Genomic DNA, 18,179 nt, shown 5'->3' with positions numbered 1-18,179 from the left:
CTTACTACCTCTGCACCTCAGTATATTTCCCCACATCTCAACCAACCTTATTTTAAGAGAGTAGACAGAACAATCTGATGTTTTACAAGGAACACTTTAAGCAAAAACAATAATGAAAACAAAGAAACAAGGTAAATACCAACTACAATAAAGTGAAATCTGAAGGATCTGGATTTGAAGCTGCTTATTTTAGAAGATGGACCAGACCAACAGTCCATTCAGCAGGGAATGCTGGGGGCCATAGCTCTTGGAGGCGATGTATGCTGCGTGTTGAGCCTCTGCTTTCAGCCGGCGTTTCTCACGCTTCTTCTTATGGTTCTGCTGGTACTTTCCAACCCAGTGTCCAACTGACAGTCTGTCCTTCTGCATGGACTGCAGGGTCTCTTTGACATCATCTGTTTTCCCTTCAGATAAAAGAAGATAAAAGTTTACTTGCATGTTAATTTAAAAATAAACACAAGGCTACAGTAGAGGAATATGACACACAGGCTTCTGGAGTATCAGCTTACATGTAAGGACAGTACATAATCACAATACAACAAAAAAACTGTATTCTATTATAATTACTTTAAAAAGAAATAGCGATTATAAACAGAATTACAGTGTATTGATACATTTTGAAATAAAAATCTATATATTATAGGTAGATGTACTGAATTAATTTTCTCTCTGGTTTATATTTAGGTTACTCTAATTCTTCTTTATTTTAAATACATTTATTTGTAATGCAGTAGGTAGACACATGATTTATTAAACAAAAATGCAGTCTATGATTTTGATTAATATTTTAAGCTTAAACAGCATTTGTAATTTATTACAGCTACATTTTTTATATGAAACATTTTGGTTTCTCTTTTCTAAGAGAAACCAAAATGTCTGTTGTTATGTTATAACGTCCACACATTTTTAAGTTTTCATTTGAAGAAATTGTAAATAATAAGTTACTTGATATTGTGTGAAGACACAGATTGATATACGCATATTAGGCTGGTGATACCTATTGAATTATATTCCTTTTTTCATTTAATTGAGATTTTGCAACAAAAAAAAATTGTACAAATAACTTAACATCAAATATGAAACATTAAACTATTACAGATAGGGGTTTGTGTTCTGACTTGACTTTTAAAGGGGTGGAAGTAACCATTTATAGAAAAAAAAATTGAGTCATTTGAATTGAAAAAGGGTAGGGGGTAGAAATGAATGTGAAAGGGAAAAATTACCGGTGAAAATGATGAAACATATGGCTTTGTTTTCATCACATCTCGTAATATTTTAAAGAACTCGGCATTAGCCTATATTAAATTCATTTGAATAATGTATGAATTACTTTAGCATTATTATCACTTGATTTTACATTTCACCTCCATTTTTTACTCTGTGCTGTAAATGCATAAAACATAACTTTTGTTGTTGTAACCAGATCGTCACATGCTCGCTTAATCACTCTCACAGCCTCATTTCTTGGGAAATCTGCAGTCAGGGCATAAGTTTCTATTTTGCTGAGCGTCACTTCCATCGCTACAGATTGACGTGAAAGCGTACGAACAGCGCGTGCTTTGCTGTGTCCGGCTCGACCAATAAGCTGTTCGTTTTGAACTCACAAGGAAACTGTGGTACCGGTTCCGGACATTTCGGCTCTTCAATACCGAAACGACATTAACGTCAGAGCCAAAATGGTACCCACTGTTACATCGAGTAGTACCAATTGGGAGGGATTAATAGATATCCAATGAAATGGAAATACAAAATAAAAAACAGGTTAAGGAAATAACATTCACACTGGCGTTTTGTCGGAAGTTGTTTTGTTTTAAGAGCTTCAAACGACGGATAGCAGCTAAAGCTGGAAGCAAGGCTTAGCCTACCGTTAAAACAATATCTACGCACCTTTCGTAAATGCTTGCTATTTACTAAGACATTTATAAAGGGTAGTTGGACTGGCAGCATAAAACACGGTGAGTAAATATGTTGTTACTAATAATAGGAACACATCTAGGCTGTAGACGGATAGTCAAAGACACGCATTACATACTGTAACATGCAAATACAGTAAACTGAGTCTCAATTGCATAAAACAATGTGAAGTCATGTCATACAAAAGTAACTTTATGTTACGTAATGATCAGTCAAATGTTATCTCTGTTTGCACTTTGCTCCAGCTTCCTTCAAAAGGTGATGCTATAACTAATAGATCGGATTGTTACAAAGCTGCCATCGCACCATATATTAACTTACATGCTTAAAATGGCATGGTCTAACGTTAAACATTGCACATATACTGTTCAAAGCACAACATAATGTTTACTAGTTGTATTCAGGGGTTTGAGAAAAATGTAAGACTGAAATGAGAGAGAGACAGTATGAATTTAAGGGTTTAAAAAGGAAACTACACACATGTGATACTGTACATGCACATCTGTCAAAGGGCTTGTTAACGTGGTTAATAATAAACAACAGAGGAATACTTATTATTTATGTATCAAACATTTGGGAACCTGTTTTTGTAAACCTTCAAGTGAAAGGGTTGCTTACTAGAATGTGAATGCAACAAAGAATTGCTATACTCCAATACGTTTTTCTTCAATCCACACCTTCTTGGTCAATTTCTTTGTTTTCCATTTATTTTAATGCTTTTTAGTATTTAGTTATATATTTTTATGTGCACTTCGGAAGATTGTCAATAAGGACAACAATAAATTACCAAATTACTACTACTACTACTAACATTCTCAAAAATGATTTTCTCTTTGTGTTAATATTCCCTGGTCAACCAGGGTTAGGATGGCTCAGTGGGATAAACTGAGACAGCTGTCCGCTGCATACACACAGCAGTTACATGAGCTCTATGACAGGGATGATTTTCCTATGGATGTGCGGCACTACCTCTCAGTCTGGATAGAGAAGCAGGATTGGTAAGGCAGCAGTGATATTCTTCAACCCACATTATGTCATTTAAGGATTACAGTGAAATGCCTGGTTTGTGAAATACTTCTGTTTTGTTTGTTTTTTCCTCCTGTTTTTCTGTAGGCAAAGAGCAGCACGAGAACACAACTTTGCTATGGTGCTGTTCCAGGTCCTGCTGGAAAACTTGGATATCCAACACAGCCGCTTTGTCCAGGAGGAGTCATTCTTACTGCAGCACAACATTCGACGCTATAAGCAGAGCTTTCAGGTATTTATTAAAGAACGATAGCACTTTTGGGCGGCCTATTTTACGTTGAATTGGAAAAATCCACCGTGAATATGAAGACCATAATGGTTCTGATCTCACTGGTCATTATGTTATCCTACTAATAATTTTAAGCTTTGACTGTGGCATTCATCTGACCTCTCCCCCCTGACAGAGGTTCCTGGAGGACCCCTGTGCCCTGGCTAACACAATCCTGTGGTTTTTGAGCAAAGAGAAAGACATCCTGCAGAATGCTGAGCTGGCTGAGCAGGTTGAGAAATGAGACACACCCTTATACAACATCTAATGAAATCAAAACGCCCACGAAACCAACCACACATTGCTGTAAAATGGGTAGTACATGTAAATGAAATTATGCTGCATAGTAAGTTTGGCTGACAATAATGCATTGGGTGGCCTAAATTGCCATGTATAAATATAACTTTTTATCATGCATACAATACCTACCTTGTAATATAATAACATGTACCTAGTTTGCTGTCATGTAAAGGTGCCAAACAGGGATTAAGGTGAGCTGGCTCATTTGATTGCACAAGGATTCTTTTGTGTAACACTATTAAGAGGCCGATTTGTGTTTTTGGGATATTTGTTAATGTGATATCTATTTGTACATTCATTTCTCTATAAAATATTATCAAAGAATACTTAATCAGCCTCATGTAACATACCAATGCTATAGAATAGTGGACAATGACATGGAAATGTTTTGTTTTTACAAAAAAATATGTAACACATGGTGATATTTTGGCAGTGTTTTTGCCCATATGACTATTTGGTCAGCCACCAAAAATGAATGTGCTGTGTTTCTGCAAAACTATAACCTATTTTAAACTATTAAATATTTAAAACCAAATTAAAAAGGACATGTTTAATGTGTCCTGAATTTCTCACATTCCTCTGATTGCAGTTGATGAAAATGTGTTAACTGTTATTTAGAAAGTACCACATGTACTGAACGCATACTAGGAACTCAGTGTGTGGGCTAAAAGCGAAGGCTTTCCACCAAGCAGTGATATTTTATTAACTGCCACTTTCACTCATACGTCTTCTATGCCAGGCAAAAATACTACCCTTCATTGTATCTGAAAACTCTTAATCTCTATACCTGCTTCCACTCCCCTTTTGCTTTTCCAGGTCCATTGTATGCGTGTAGAGCAGGAAGCCATGGAGACAAGCAGCCAGTGTGACCTTGAACGTAAAATGGTTTGCCTCAGAAGTGATGTGCAGGTACAAATAATGTTGCTTGGTGTTATTATGCTTGGCTTTGTATTTGAATGATATTGCAGTTCATTTATTTTATTTTTCTCCGGTCCTTTGGGACATAGTGCATGGAACATACAATATTGTGTCTGGAGGAGCAGCAGGACGAGTTTGATTTTAAATACCAAACCCACAAGATGGAAGGTAAGCAGATCAAATCCTGGTTTAATTTGCTTTCTGACAGTGTTGTTTGAGGATGAGTAATAAAGACGCCTGAATCACAGCTTCACGTTCTCTTTTGTTTTGATCTGTCTGGTATGGAAACGGTGATCCCCCTGTGGAAACTATTATGCAGCTGTGGTGGACGAGGCTATGAAGAATGCCCAAATGAAAGATCTTCAAGTTCTTATCAACAGACTGAATGAATGTAGACAGGTACAGAGTTGTAACATGTTGGCCTTTTTGGAAAATATAATGGTCTTCCTTTTTATATACAGTATTTGTGTGTTTTTACTCAATTCAATCACCTTTTCTAGGGTACACTGTCAGACCTCAAAAAGCTCCTGGACAAGACTGAAGACCTGATCAACATTTTGGTAAACAAGGAGCTGGTGGAGTGGCAGAGAAGGCAGCAGAAAGCCTGCATCGGAGCTCCAGACAATGTTTGTCTGGATCAGCTTGAGAATTGGTATGTCCAACCCCACTATTTCCATATCAAGTATCAGTTTTTCGTCCTTTAATGTAAAAAATACATCAATAATCATTCTTTCGTGCCAAAATGCAGTAAACCATACTGTTTTATAATTGCAACTGGGGACTTCCAAAATCCCACTATTATCACACATGTTGTCTGTCTTTGTTGGTGTGTTTTTTCCTTTTTAAGAATCCTCATTTGCTCTTTTCCCTCTTGTTTCGTAGGTTCACTTGTGTGGCAGTGTGTCTGTTCCAGGTGCGTGAGTTCCTTGGTAAACTAGAGGAGCTTGTAGGAAAAGTGTCCTATGAAAATGACCCCGTGAAGGCACAAAAACCTGCACTGCAGAGCAGAGCAGATACTCTCCTGAAAAACTTACTCAAGAGGTCTCACTTTTAGGAAACACTCTTAAACTAATTTGCTTTCTCATGATTTCCTTGTGAAGTTTCCTGACATTATTGTTTTTAATGTTTCCTGAAGTTCCTTTGTGGTTGAAACTCAGCCATCCATGCCTCAGGGGAAAGGACCTCTGGTGCTCCGCACAAACGTCCAGTTTTCTGTCAAGACCAGGTCAGTGTGACACTCCAGGCAAACGGTATATTGCCTTGTCTTCACGTTACATGTGTGTTTGTAACATATTCTTCATGTAAAGACTAAAGGTGCAGCGATTGGATTATATTTGGCAAATTCTTAAATGTCAATCCCAAATGTTGCCAAATCTAATCTCGTTCTTTCTAAGAACTATAATTGACAGTGTAAACATACTTTTACATATTTTCTTAAATGATATGTTCAAAATAAAACAATTACTATTTAATAAATAACATGTTTTTCAAAATGTAAAAGGACCTTTTCTCACTCTCACTTAGTCACATCTAAAATGAAAAGCGCTCCAGCTTGCTTAAATTCAAATCCATATTGTGAACTTAAGATTGTTCGTATTTGTTTTGTTATTTTCTTGTTATCTTAAATTGTATTTCTAAAATCTTCCATGTCCTAATATTTTCAGGCTTCTTGTCAAATTTCCTGAGCTGAACCACTCAATGAAAGTGAATGTATCCATGGACAGGTGAGGTTCCCCCTTTTAGTTTGAGTTACTTTCAGTGCACACACAGCGAACCTGCGGCCTTTAATTCTGGACTGCAAACTACAAATACACAATGATGTTTTTGTTTCCCTCCTTTCATCACTGATTTTTTCCCCCTTGAAATTAGGGAGGCTCCTCAGATCAAAGGGTGAGTGTTTGTTGTAGTTAACTGTTGCTTACACATCAAGTGTTAATACTTGAATAACTGCATTCAATTGAATTGTTTTTTTACTGAACCCTGGTATGTTTGTAGTTATCGACGTTTTAATGTCCTGGGGACCAAAACCAAGGCATTGAACATGGCAGAGAGCCAGAGTGGAGGCATGGTGGCAGACTTCAGACATCTTGTAAGTTATTTAAAAAGACTAAAAAACAATAGTAAAATGTACATTATTGACCTGTTATATATATATATGTTTTAACTTTTTTTTTTTGTCTATAGACTCTGAAGGAGCAGAAGTCTGGAGGTGGCGGCAAAGGAGTCAGTGATGTGAGTTGACTTACAGCCCAAAAGATACCATCATTACTAACAGTTATAATCAGCCAGAACTAAAGAACATGTTAACAACAAATAATGTGTGTGTGTTTTCCGAGGGCAGATTTCTCTCAGTGTTACAGAGGAGCTTCACGTCATCTACGTTGACACTATATTTGAGATGAAAGGCGTGTCTGTTGAGTTGCAGGTGGACTTTATACTTCCTTTCTCGTTATATTGTCAAGCTTTCTAAAAAATAAAAATAACCTTTATCTGCTATGTTAAACAATTAAGAATTATATCATTGATTTCATTGTCTTGATTATGAAGATTTAAATTTAGTTTTTTTTTTCTAGGCCTCCTCCATCCCAGTGGTCATCATCTCCAACTCCAGCCAGCAGCAGAGCGCCTGGGCATCTGTCCTCTGGTTCAACATGCTCAGCCTGGACACCAATGTGAGAGATCCCCATCACTTAGGCAATATATTGTTGGCATTATTGGATGCAGATGTATGTCCCGTTAGTAAAGATTATTACAAACACGGATATCCTTAAGCAAATACGTTATTATAGCATGATACACAACTGCCTGCCCTGCAAAGCAAACCAAAAAGGAAGAAGGACTTATCAAGAAGAGAGTCCTGCAGTATTGGCAAAGCATTTCAGAGATTACATTTTGCTTGTGGTTAAAACTTCAGCCCACATCTGTGGCTAGTCTTGTGATGGTTATGGTATCAACAGCATTTTTATCTTTATCTTTGCATCTTTGAAGCTTTTCACTTATGTTATAGTTAGCCTCAAATCACAGTATTTCCACACTCTTGTGAAGAAAATATTAGGATGATGTTTGAAATGAGTGACTGGTACAGGTACTGTATGAAGCAGCTGCAAATGTTTGCACTGTCTGGTGGGAGGGGCTAAGGACAAAGAGGGGAGCTGCGGAGAACAGCGTTTTGGGCAGATTTCTCTATTTGTATTTTTGGGCTATTTAAGAACTAAAGTATGCCTGGGGTACCGGTACAACAACTTTTACGCTGAATGGTTTTGCCCAATAATGCCAAAAATAAACTGCCTCCCCCAGCTTTTGCACACACCATGTTGCATGTTGAAGTGTGGCACTGCTATTGGAAAGAATTAGAAAAATATTGAGAACATATTTGTTGATGTGCGTCTGTTTCTCCAGGATGTCATGTTCTTTGCCAACACTCCTCTAGCCACTTGGCCACAGTTTGGAGAGATGTTGAGCTGGCAGTTTCTCTCTGCCACTAAACGTGGTCTGAATGAGGCTCAGCTGGAAATGATTGCACACAGGCTCTTTGGTAAATATTGTTTTTGTCTGTGTATTAGCTATTACATGTTAGTGTCAAAATCAGAAGATCAACATTTTGATTTCGGTCTCTTTAACTTTATCAGATTGATGACAGCTGTCTCATTTATATATATATATATATATATATATATATTACTTTTGCTTGTCCTAAGTAGAAACTTGTGTTAATGGTACTTGATTGAAATTATAACAACCAACAGGACTTTCTCCCAGTTAATATTGATTTGTCAGAATATCACCAAAAGGATTGCACACTATAATTAAGCATTCTTTGTTGATTGAATGTGTTTTTAATTCAATATTATGTCTGTGAGTGAGAGTTTTATAATGCATCATTTATTTTTCTATCCTACCAGGAAGGAAACAGAACTATGACACCTGCAAAGTAGCTTGGTCAAAATTTAGCAAGGTAAGAGCAAACCCTAAGCACAACACTCACAAAATCGATATTTGCGAACTATTTCCTTTATCTCAACAATAAAGTTTTGTTGTTATCTGGATTCAGATGTTGACGATTACATTTATTGAATTTATTTGGTACACTCATTATTATTAATTCTCCTATCCTGATGACTTGTCAATGCTTTAGTGATCCAATGATTTCTCATGTAGCGCAAGATTCATTATTCTAACTAAATACCTGCAAAGCCAAGGACATGTATTTTGTCGTTTGGATATACTGTGTATGTCAGCTACCTAACATGGCAATGAATATTACCAGGATGTTGACATTGCGACCATTACACATTAACCTCAAACTTTTTAACGTTTAATTTACTGTACTAATCAGTCAATTAACTTGAATAATTTGGTTAAAAACAAGCAGTACTCTACAACTTGTATCCATGATATTATTTGACTTCTTTGCAATAAAATGATTATGCAGCCTCACAAAGCATTACGCTTGGCTTTAGATTTTTTGTTTGGTTTAATTATTGTTTGTGAGTATATTGTGTGTTGGAATTGATTACCTTTAACACATTTTTTCTTACAGGAAAATCTTCCTGACACTTTCTGGGTATGGTTTGATGGCATCTTAGTGCTGGTTAAAACTTACCTTGAAGACATGTGGAGGGATGGGTATGTTTTGTCTGCATTTGACGGAGTCTATTTAAGCAAATGCCAAGTTTTTGTTTTATACATGCCTTTTTTTTTATCTGTACTATAGCCTCATCATGGGTTTTGTGACCAAAGGCAAAGAGAAGTCCCTCCTAAAGAAGAAACAGAGAGGCACATTCTTATTGCGCTTCAGTGAAAGTGTTATTGGAGGAATCACCTTCTCTTGGGTGGAGAACACCCTAACTGGTGAGTTGTCTTTTTAACCATAATTTTTAAATCTATTTTGAACTTTGAACTATTTAGAACGCTCTCTATTGTAGGCGAGCCTGATATAAAGACAGTCCAGCCCTTCAGCAAAGTGGACCTCCTTCAGATCCCCTTCCAGGAAATCATCAGGAACTTCCAGATCTTAGAAGCAGAAAACATCCCAGAAAATCCTCTGATTTACCTATATCCAAACACCCCTAAAGATGAGGCGTTTGGAAAATACTACTCTGAAAAGAGTGGAGGTAAGGGCATCACATCTTTGCTTATATTTGCGGAATGACACTTTTCATGACATTTTCTGTTCTTGGCTTCTGCTGTGAGTGTTTTTCTTGTCATTAATTTGTCATAGGTATAAATAGAATGTAATGATGTGTGCGTTGGAGACAACACATTAATGTCCAAACTCATTCTCTTTCAGCTGACAGTCCTTACATAAAGTACATTAAAACCAAGCTGGTCTTTGTTTCAAAGGAGTAAGTATGTTAGTAATTTCCTCAATATGTGTTCAGTATGTTGCTTGTTTGAATGAATACTTTGTGCACTTTATACAGAAACCTAAATATAAACAAAAAATCCACTTAATTTAGTAAGTACGCCCTTTTTTTAAGATGTCATCAGCATCTAGTTGTAATGACTGCTTGTCATTGGCCATATAGGAACACACTGGAGGCCAGGTCACCCATGTCCTCTGACATGGCACAGGGTGAAGGCTGGGGGCGAATGAATTGCCTGTGTGGAGAGGCAGCTGGTGAGTCATGGCTCTCCTTGCTGTCCAATCCAGCTAAAAACCTAATATTACAAATTGCTATTTCCTTTCGTTGTAAGAATCAGATGCCGTCTCAATATATGTGAGACAGCTATGACATTTTTTACCTTCTAATTTACAGTATATCCTCTAAGGCTGTCGGCTGCTTCTACTGCATGCACATGTTCAGTAGTAATTCTCTGCTGGACATAAACTCTAACTGGTGTTTAGATGATTGTTTTGGGCAAACTAACTAACATTTTATATAGCTTTCTACCTTCTGCTGCTTGAATATTGTGCTTGGTGCATGTATTAAATCAATAAATATACACTGTAAAACAAAAACATCACTTACAAATGTTGTACAATATGAACAGTAAGGATTACACCTGAAATCAAAGATATTTTGACTGCATTATATATATTTTATTTTATCACTAGAAGTGATTTATGTAGCAATAGCATAACATTTTCATTCAAACCAATTTAAATATATATTTCAAGGGAAGAAATGCATCGATGGTTTTAGTGAAGTAAGATTGAGCTCAACTTCATGCAGATCAATGCACTATTATGTTGAAAGAAAGGTTTGGAACAATTGGCGAATATACTTGTTCAAACCTCTAAAATTCACTAACTAACAAGTTATATTTCTGTTGTTAAAGCCATTAAAAACTTGTAAATAAGCATAAAAACAACAATTAAAACCAAGATATCCTGACTTAAGTATTGATCAGTGTTGGTGCTGGTGTTTAATGGATATTTTATGGCTTGCAAAAGGTATAGAGTGCTTCAGGTTGAGCTTTAAAAAACCTCTTAAACAAACTGAAAAGAGAATTCAAACTTCAAACATAAACTGAATGTATTCATGCATAGTGTTAGTGAATAACTTGATGACCTGAAGGAAAAATACCAACACTGCATGAAATTCATGAGAATTTTGCACAAAATCAAATCCTTCAACTCTAATCGTAGTCGCCACACAGCCATGGCAGCAGAAACAGTAACTTTCGCTCTTCCCTTTCTTTGCTCTCAGAACCAAACGGAAGTCCTCATTCTCAGCAGTCACTTGTGGAAACGTATCACCTTGATGATCCAATGCTGCCTTGCTCTGTTTCTGCGACAGGGGAGGAACCACAGACGTGTCTCAAATGCCACTTTGTTGACTTGCAAGTGGAACCGGAGCTGACTGATTTCAATCATTCCAGATTTAATTGTCTGCCCCCACAATCCTGTGGAAGCATTTTCCAATAAGTCTCTGTTGTGTATAGTTAACAGAACCACTATGTAATTCATTGTCAGCTTTACTTTATGGCTACTTCCATTACAACACACATATCATTAAGTTGTAGCATAGGTAGCAAATCCACTCTTCATACTATCCCATGATTTGAAACCATTCTACATGGGTCCTTGCTTGGTCCATGCTACCCCATCGGGGCGTGTCCTTTTTTTTCTGTAATCCTGCTAACAAACATACCAACCAAAAATATGATTCAGACTATTTGAAGACACAAAAGAAAGCTAATTTAGCTAACTCCAATAGTGTCCAAGGCACCTGTACTCGACCCCTCAACTATCAAGCGTCAAACTATTATTTATGAACATTTTTGCATTTTAAAGCTGTTAAAGGAAAATCTGGAATGTTGTCTAAACGACCATGTACGCAGTTTCACAATGTTTTTTTATTGTTGAGAACATTCGGTGGATTGAACATAATTTATTGTTTTAATGTTTGTTTTGAGCCCATTTGTGCTTGCTTTATTGTTGCCACCTGCAGCTAGTGATATTTTTGAAGTAACACATGGCACTTCCTGCTTTTTAAGTTATCCTTTTATATTAACCTGTTCAAATATGTTATCATCAATAAAGGGGAAATTACTGATTGTATGTTCCGTTCATTATTAACTAAAATGATAGGAGAAGTCATTTATGTTTCCAGTAGCCTGTTAAAAATGCAGTTGACTGACTATTTGCGCCGCATCTTAATCCAAAGTGTATGTTAAAAGTCATTACAATTATTGAAGAAGAAAAAAACAAGCTGTGTCGCTCTAATAAAATTGTAAGTTCTCTAATAACTTTGAAAACATTTATATGTATGTACTTCAAATTAGGTTTGAGGTTTTTTCACCACCATCAACCGGCAGCTGATATTAGCCTTCCTCTGCTGCAGCATGGACACAAGTTGTTAGGAATAAAACACCAACAGCTAGCAAAGCACCGGATAGTTAACTCAGGAGGAGTCGCAACAAAGAAATAAAAGCTGAGTACTTCACATATTTCGTGGCCTGAAGCAACTTTGAACGTTGCCTTGTGCCATATATGCTTACTAACGTGTTAAGCTAACGTTAGCTGTTATTAGTCGTGCTAAAATAAATGTTTCTAAGTTAATGTATGCATTTAGAAATGAATTATTAGTCGTAAATTGTAAGAAATAATCAATATATTGAAACGGAACATTAAAAGATAATTCACTGTTTCTGGACGGACCATATTTGTCCAATTCCGGTAGTACTACCGGATGTTGTTTTCAGCCTCAGATGGCATGTAGCTAATATGGTATTGTATATATGAGTAGAGGGAGAAGGACGCGTGGAGTTACATAAATCACATAACTTCAATGGACTTAAGTGTTCAGTTGTAATTGTTTTCTTTCTTTTTACCCCAATGCTAGCTGTGCTCTGCTGGCAAGTTGTTACATGACAATAATAAAGATGGCCACTGTAGTATTGCTGAAACTAGCATGATGCTCAACGTTTGTCTGATAAAAGATATAACTTTAGAATATGAGTAAGCAAAGCTCTTGTAGTCTATGTATGACCTCGTTTGTAAGTCGAGTTTCATTTTGATCGTGCTGTGAAGAAACAACATGCCCGGAAGTAAACCAGGTATATTGTGGTTAATGGTTGACCTCAGTTGCCAGGGCAATCCGAAATAAGATAGCAATGGTACAGAAGAACATTATTTTAAGTGAACATTTAGTTTTTTGTTACAAGCCTGGCTCTGCATTGCCCCATATCAATAGCAAAATTATAAACACAGACCAGAACAGATAACTTGATTGTCTGTTCTGGTTAATCAATGCATGATTGATGATTTGAAATGTGGCTTTGTCAGTTATAAATGCTTTGACACTATTTAAAGATGCTACAAAAGCACACTCCACCCACATGTCAAACTTAAGGCTTAGTCACCAGAAAACGTTATCATGAGTCGTGTATTGTCAGCATGTCAAAGTCAGTATGTGGATGAAACGCTGACTGATATAGCCTAAGGCATGTTGTGTGGGACAGGAACATCCTGTGCTGATGTTGTAATTTGGTGGTTTTTCATATGTTGTGACACCCATAAAACTAGCAGTGGTGAAATATTGGCTAATTCACATTCTTAATCGGACCGTGGATTGTGTATAACAAAACATAATTTATTCCATACAAAACATAAACACATATTTTAATCTTGTGCATACCTAATATACGGTAAAAGCAAACAACAACAGCAAAGAAAATCAAATAAAACGTGTATAATGTGAAGAAAATGTAGTCTGGAATGTTACAGTAAATGCAACATAAGAAAAAAAAGAAAAACTTGTGCCTTTAATGAAAGCTATTTATATCAGGAGGAGAAACATATGGCAAATCTAATCTCACAGAGATTAAAATCCCAGCGTTGACCTCCAGGTCCAGAGGCAGGTGAATGGTGAAGCAGCCCTGGTGAGCAGCACATGGTAGGCCTGTCGAAACTGTCTGTTCATGACAGCATAAAGCACGGGGTTGATACAGCTATTGAGCCAGGTCAGGTTTGCACAGAACATATGCAGTACCTGTGGGGCGTGGTTCTGTTTGTCAGCTATGTTGAGCAACAGGAAGGGGACAAAACAGAACACGAAACACAAAAAAACAGTGAAGCACATGCGTGTCACACGCTTAAATTCATCAGCATCTCCTGAAGTTGCTGGGTTGGAGGATGCAGGTGCATTGTTGGGAGCAGGTTTGGTTGAAGGTGATGTTTGGACAGCATCATATGGATGCTTAGTAGCTGATGGATCTAGGGCTGTAGCCGACAATTGGGTAGATTTGGTGGGTTTTTCACAGGTGATCTCATCTGTATTTTGAGTTAGATCTGTCTGGCTGCTCATCTCACAGCTACATGTCTTTGCCATTCCACTCTCTACACCACTGTCATCGGTCCCTTGTGCTGAAGAAGCTGGTTTCTTTCTGGAGGATCTGCGGCTGAATCTGTAGCGAAGTAAAGCTTGAGACGCAATCCTAACACGTCTGTAAATAAGGAGGTAGAAAGCACCAACAAAGCCCAGCCCAATGAAAAAGTAAAAAAAGAGCAGGATGGTGCTGTAAGGACGACCCCTGGTGCGATGGAAACTGCATGTGCACACCTGGGGCACAAATACGTAAACAGGCCAGAGTGGGCCGAAACTGGCCAAACCCAGTGCCCACGTTGAGATCAGTAGTAAAATAAGACCGCGGCTAGAGAAGACACGCTCAAACAAAGCCCTTTTTGCCACCAGAAGATATCGGCTCACAGCAACTAGGCAGAGGGTGATAATGGAGACAGAGTTGGAGAGGAAGAGGAGCAGGCCGAAGATGCTGCACCAGAGCTGACCACTGCGCCATCTGAGGTGTAGATAGGAGTCGACTGATATGGGCTGCAGTATGGTGCAGTATAGGAGATCAGCAACAGCCAGGTTTACGATGAGCACGTTGAAGCGAGTCCTCAGACGTGGGTCCAAAGCAAAGGCCAGAATGGTCATCAGGTTACCCACCGTACCAGTGATGGTCACCGCACATCCCCACAGCACGGGAAAGTACCGGTAGCCTACGACTGAAGGACTGTAGCAGGAGAAGAGGTCCTCCTCTGTTTGGTTTGTGTAGTTCATCAGCATTCTGTCAACCAACAAGATTCAGTTGTATAGTATCAGAATATAGTTCAGCTTTTTTGTAGTGTGCCTACAAAAAGTTACACTCAAACAGAAACCAAGTTGTCCCCCGCCCTCTTTGAAAAGAAAAAGGGAACTCACAGGGTGTTTCGTTTGGTTCACCACTTCCTTTTGAACAAAGTTATCGCTGTCAAACCTTTCTTTGCATTCCTCATAGTTGTTATTGATTTTTTTGTTTCATTCTATATTCCTGAGGTTTACTGACCTAAAATCAATGGTATATAGATAGAAATATTCAGTTATTTTAGTAAAGTAGAAATAGCATTACCACAATGCAGAATTGCTGCATTTGAATGTTGTAAAAGTCCTACATTTATTATAGAATCATTATATAATATATTATTGGATTGGCATCATTGATGCACTAATATTTAATGACTTTAATGATGCAGCTGGTAAAGATGGAGCTTATGTCCAAGTTTATTGTAATAGTTTGATACATTGCTCAGTAACTTCATATAATATGAGGTCATTTATAAGTTGTATCAATAGGCTGAATCTGCAAAGTTACAAGTGTAATGGAAATTATGATTATCAGAGAATTGAATGCTATGATGTTATATATAACATATAAATAATATTGTTTAAGCCTTACATGTCAATAGATAGTGACCAGTGATCTGATCATGGCTCTATTGTACTTTGATAGGGTCCTGACTCATAGGTCAGTTATCTCATGGCTAAGCATATTCATTAAAACTGTATAAAAGCCCTCTCTTCAGTTGGATTTAGCACCCTCGGCTGAGGAGACATTGCTTTCTGTATGCTGTGTGCCTCTTTTGCAAAAGATGAATAAAGACTCAGAAGGACAACTCTTTAACTAGTTAATTTCAAGAATTTCCACCACACAAGTTATTAAAACTGTCAAATAAATGCATCTCTCTGATATTAAGTTGAGACAAAGTATAAAGTTGAATTACTTAGCCCTTAATGAAATGTATAAATAAGAACTAACATGAATATGTATTTAACAGTTACTCAAAAGCCCTGTCATTATTTGATATGTATTATTGTTGTTATATTTTTGAATCACCGCGGTGAATTCTGCACCGATTATTACTCAATAATAACAATGTCATACAAAAAGCAAGAATTAACATTGATAAAACAAACAATAAAACATATTTGAAGAGATTTAAAATACATGTATAATTGTACTTAAAATCTATAGTGTAATGCAAATAAAAGCCTCTTATTATAACATCATTAGACACATCTTACCTTAAATCAGAAAATGTGGCCAGTCTCTCTAATTGTGTGTGTGTGTCATTCTCTGCTGCTATCTGGGACTCTGAATCATGTCCGGCTTCCTGCTGGTGTTATATTTATTGTGCATCCTCTGTGTTGCCTAATAACCATCTACTCTAGTCTATTGAATGGTATGAGGCAGGGTTTTTCCAGGCTATATCTAAATTGGGGAAGAGAAAGGTTGCATGTTTGCTAAGCATCATTTTCATCAGAATGGAATAACCAAATGATGAGAAAAAGGTATCATATTATGAATGATTCTAATCTGCATTCTGCATCTAAGTCACTTATACCTAGGTACTGTATTAAAATATATTTACGTGGAAAGTACTTCTTCACTGCAATTGAAATTATAATTAGTGATGGACATATGATACTATAAACCCTTTTATACACAATTTGAAACTTTTTCCCGATGACCCTTTTTCATAGACTTTTCTGTCAAACAGTTGTAGACAAATCTTTTCTGAACTGAGGTTGAAAAGTCATACAGCAAATACCGAACAAGTACTGACATGTCAGTGATTTCTTCCTTTTAAGCCACAAAAACAGAGCTCAGCTTTTGCTTAAATGCTGCTAATCAGTTGTATCAAGATGAGAGTGTGTCTTTTTGATGGCTTGAACTGATAAACACAATGTGTTGGTGTGGTTTATATTGTATTATTAGACCTTTACACCAACTCATATCCTATAATTAACCTGCGATTCTCCCCACCAAGTGAAAGTAATGTACTTACACTGTTAATATAGAAGTTAAGACACCTTTCACAATAATGCAAGAAACGTAACTTCAACATCCATGAGTTTTGGAGGACAGAGATGCTAAGCAACAGGAAGGGGTAAAAGCAGAACACAAAACAAACAGGAAAATGCAATGGTGTGTTACACTTTTTATTTGCTTCCCATCTCTTAAGGCTGAGCAAACCAAAACGTTTGCAGTGGTGGATACAGGTGTTAATATCAGGGTAACTTTGAAGGGGTTTGAGTTGATGTCTTGTGCTGAAGAAGCTGGTTTCTTTCTTTAGCTCACAGACTGAAAGACTAGACCAGGAGAAAAGGTCATCCTCTCTTTGGTTTGCATGGTTCATTAGCATTTTGTCAACCAGCAAGATTCAGAATATAGGTTAGCTTATTTGTAGTGTGTGCTCACAGAAAGTTAAACTCAAACAGAAACACAGTCCACCCCATTTTTGAGTGTTTCAGGTGAAAACAAACTCAGGTTGTTGCAATGGTTTACCACTTCCTTTCGAACAGACAGCGCCCTCTGAATAGACGTTTGTTTTCAATCGTCATCATGTATTTCTTTGTAAGTTCTGGCATAGCTCAAGAATAACTTTTTACATTATTTGCACAAAATGTATCTGCACAATAACAACTTTAAGGTGTTACCAATGTTTTAAGTTCTCATACATATTAGTAATCTCCTAATACTTTATGTAAATAATAAACAAGAATAAAGGTATGTTGGGTCAGAACTTCACCCATTGCGAACAAGAGTGGATAAAGGAAACAGTTTGCAAAATGCCACACGCAAGTGTTGATACTCGCTGCAGTTTATTGTGAAAAGTCCACGACAGGGTTAATAATCAATAAATCTACAAATAATATTGTTGGTAAGATGTAATGTTTTGCACTTTGGCGCTCTGACAGTTTAAATGATAATCAAATGTCATTGTAGCTCCTCTAGTAGTAAGCATGAGACCCGTGTAAATGACCACTAGCAGTGTTTTATTTGGATTATTATTGTCTGTGCTTTATCTCATGAGACCTTTATTTTGACATCGGGTTGTCCGCAGGATGGACTAGTGACTAGTCTCAACGCGACCAGGCTCGTTCACGTAAAAACAGAAGAAGGCACTATGCTGTCCTCGTGCTGCGTTCTCTAGCTTGCAGAACTAGACAGCTAGCTTACAATTTGTCGTCTATTAAATAAA

At 37.1% G+C, this 18,179-nt stretch overlaps 2 protein-coding genes across 3 annotated transcripts; one reads left to right on the top strand and one right to left on the bottom strand.

The window, feature by feature from the left end:
* Positions 1 to 1,707: 1,707 nt before the first annotated feature.
* Positions 1,708 to 11,933, top strand: stat2 (signal transducer and activator of transcription 2). 2 transcript variants are annotated; one of them, XM_063912021.1, is made up of 24 exons: positions 1,708 to 1,955; positions 2,775 to 2,912; positions 3,028 to 3,172; positions 3,345 to 3,440; positions 4,325 to 4,417; positions 4,516 to 4,594; positions 4,746 to 4,825; positions 4,927 to 5,078; positions 5,309 to 5,467; positions 5,562 to 5,651; positions 6,091 to 6,150; positions 6,296 to 6,316; positions 6,422 to 6,515; positions 6,611 to 6,658; positions 6,768 to 6,851; positions 7,000 to 7,098; positions 7,826 to 7,961; positions 8,329 to 8,381; positions 8,967 to 9,052; positions 9,141 to 9,277; positions 9,352 to 9,540; positions 9,717 to 9,771; positions 9,955 to 10,046; positions 11,080 to 11,933. In XM_063912021.1, the coding sequence occupies exons 2-24, from the start codon at positions 2,782 to 2,784 to the stop codon at positions 11,295 to 11,297; spliced, it is 2,397 nt and encodes a 798-aa protein (XP_063768091.1). In that variant the 5' UTR covers positions 1,708 to 1,955; positions 2,775 to 2,781; the 3' UTR covers positions 11,298 to 11,933. The 2 variants fall into 2 exon arrangements, with proteins under 2 accessions (XP_063768091.1, XP_063768093.1); XM_063912023.1 differs by lacking the exon at positions 9,955 to 10,046.
* On the bottom strand, positions 11,735 to 16,306 carry gpr84 (G protein-coupled receptor 84). The gene is made up of 2 exons (XM_063912024.1): positions 16,219 to 16,306; positions 11,735 to 14,944 (listed from the first exon to the last, which is right to left on the bottom strand). The coding sequence occupies exon 2, from the start codon at positions 14,941 to 14,943 to the stop codon at positions 13,699 to 13,701; it is 1,245 nt and encodes a 414-aa protein (XP_063768094.1). The 5' UTR covers position 14,944; positions 16,219 to 16,306; the 3' UTR covers positions 11,735 to 13,698.
* Between the last annotated feature and the right edge of the window lie 1,873 nt (positions 16,307 to 18,179).

This window comes from Eleginops maclovinus, chromosome 20 (assembly GCF_036324505.1).
Source record: "Eleginops maclovinus isolate JMC-PN-2008 ecotype Puerto Natales chromosome 20, JC_Emac_rtc_rv5, whole genome shotgun sequence".
Classification (NCBI taxonomy): Eukaryota; Metazoa; Chordata; class Actinopteri; order Perciformes; family Eleginopidae; genus Eleginops; species Eleginops maclovinus.
The sequence above is the reverse complement of the archived record's forward strand: the minus strand, read 5'-3'. Positions and strand labels throughout refer to the sequence as shown.

What these genes read in the sequence shown, in the direction of transcription:
- stat2 (XM_063912021.1), top strand. Translation starts at nt 2,782, where the DNA reads ATGGCTCAGTGGGATAAACTGAGACAGCTGTCCGCTGCATACACACAG. An exon ending in CAGTTTTCTGTCAAGACCAG is followed by an intron (nt 5,652 to 6,090) that starts GTCAGTGTGACA and finishes TAATATTTTCAG; the next exon opens with GCTTCTTGTCAAATTTCCTG. An exon ending in GAGGCTCCTCAGATCAAAGG is followed by an intron (nt 6,317 to 6,421) that starts GTGAGTGTTTGT and finishes GTATGTTTGTAG; the next exon opens with TTATCGACGTTTTAATGTCC.
- gpr84 (XM_063912024.1), bottom strand. Translation starts at nt 14,943, where the DNA reads ATGCTGATGAACTACACAAACCAAACAGAGGAGGACCTCTTCTCCTGC.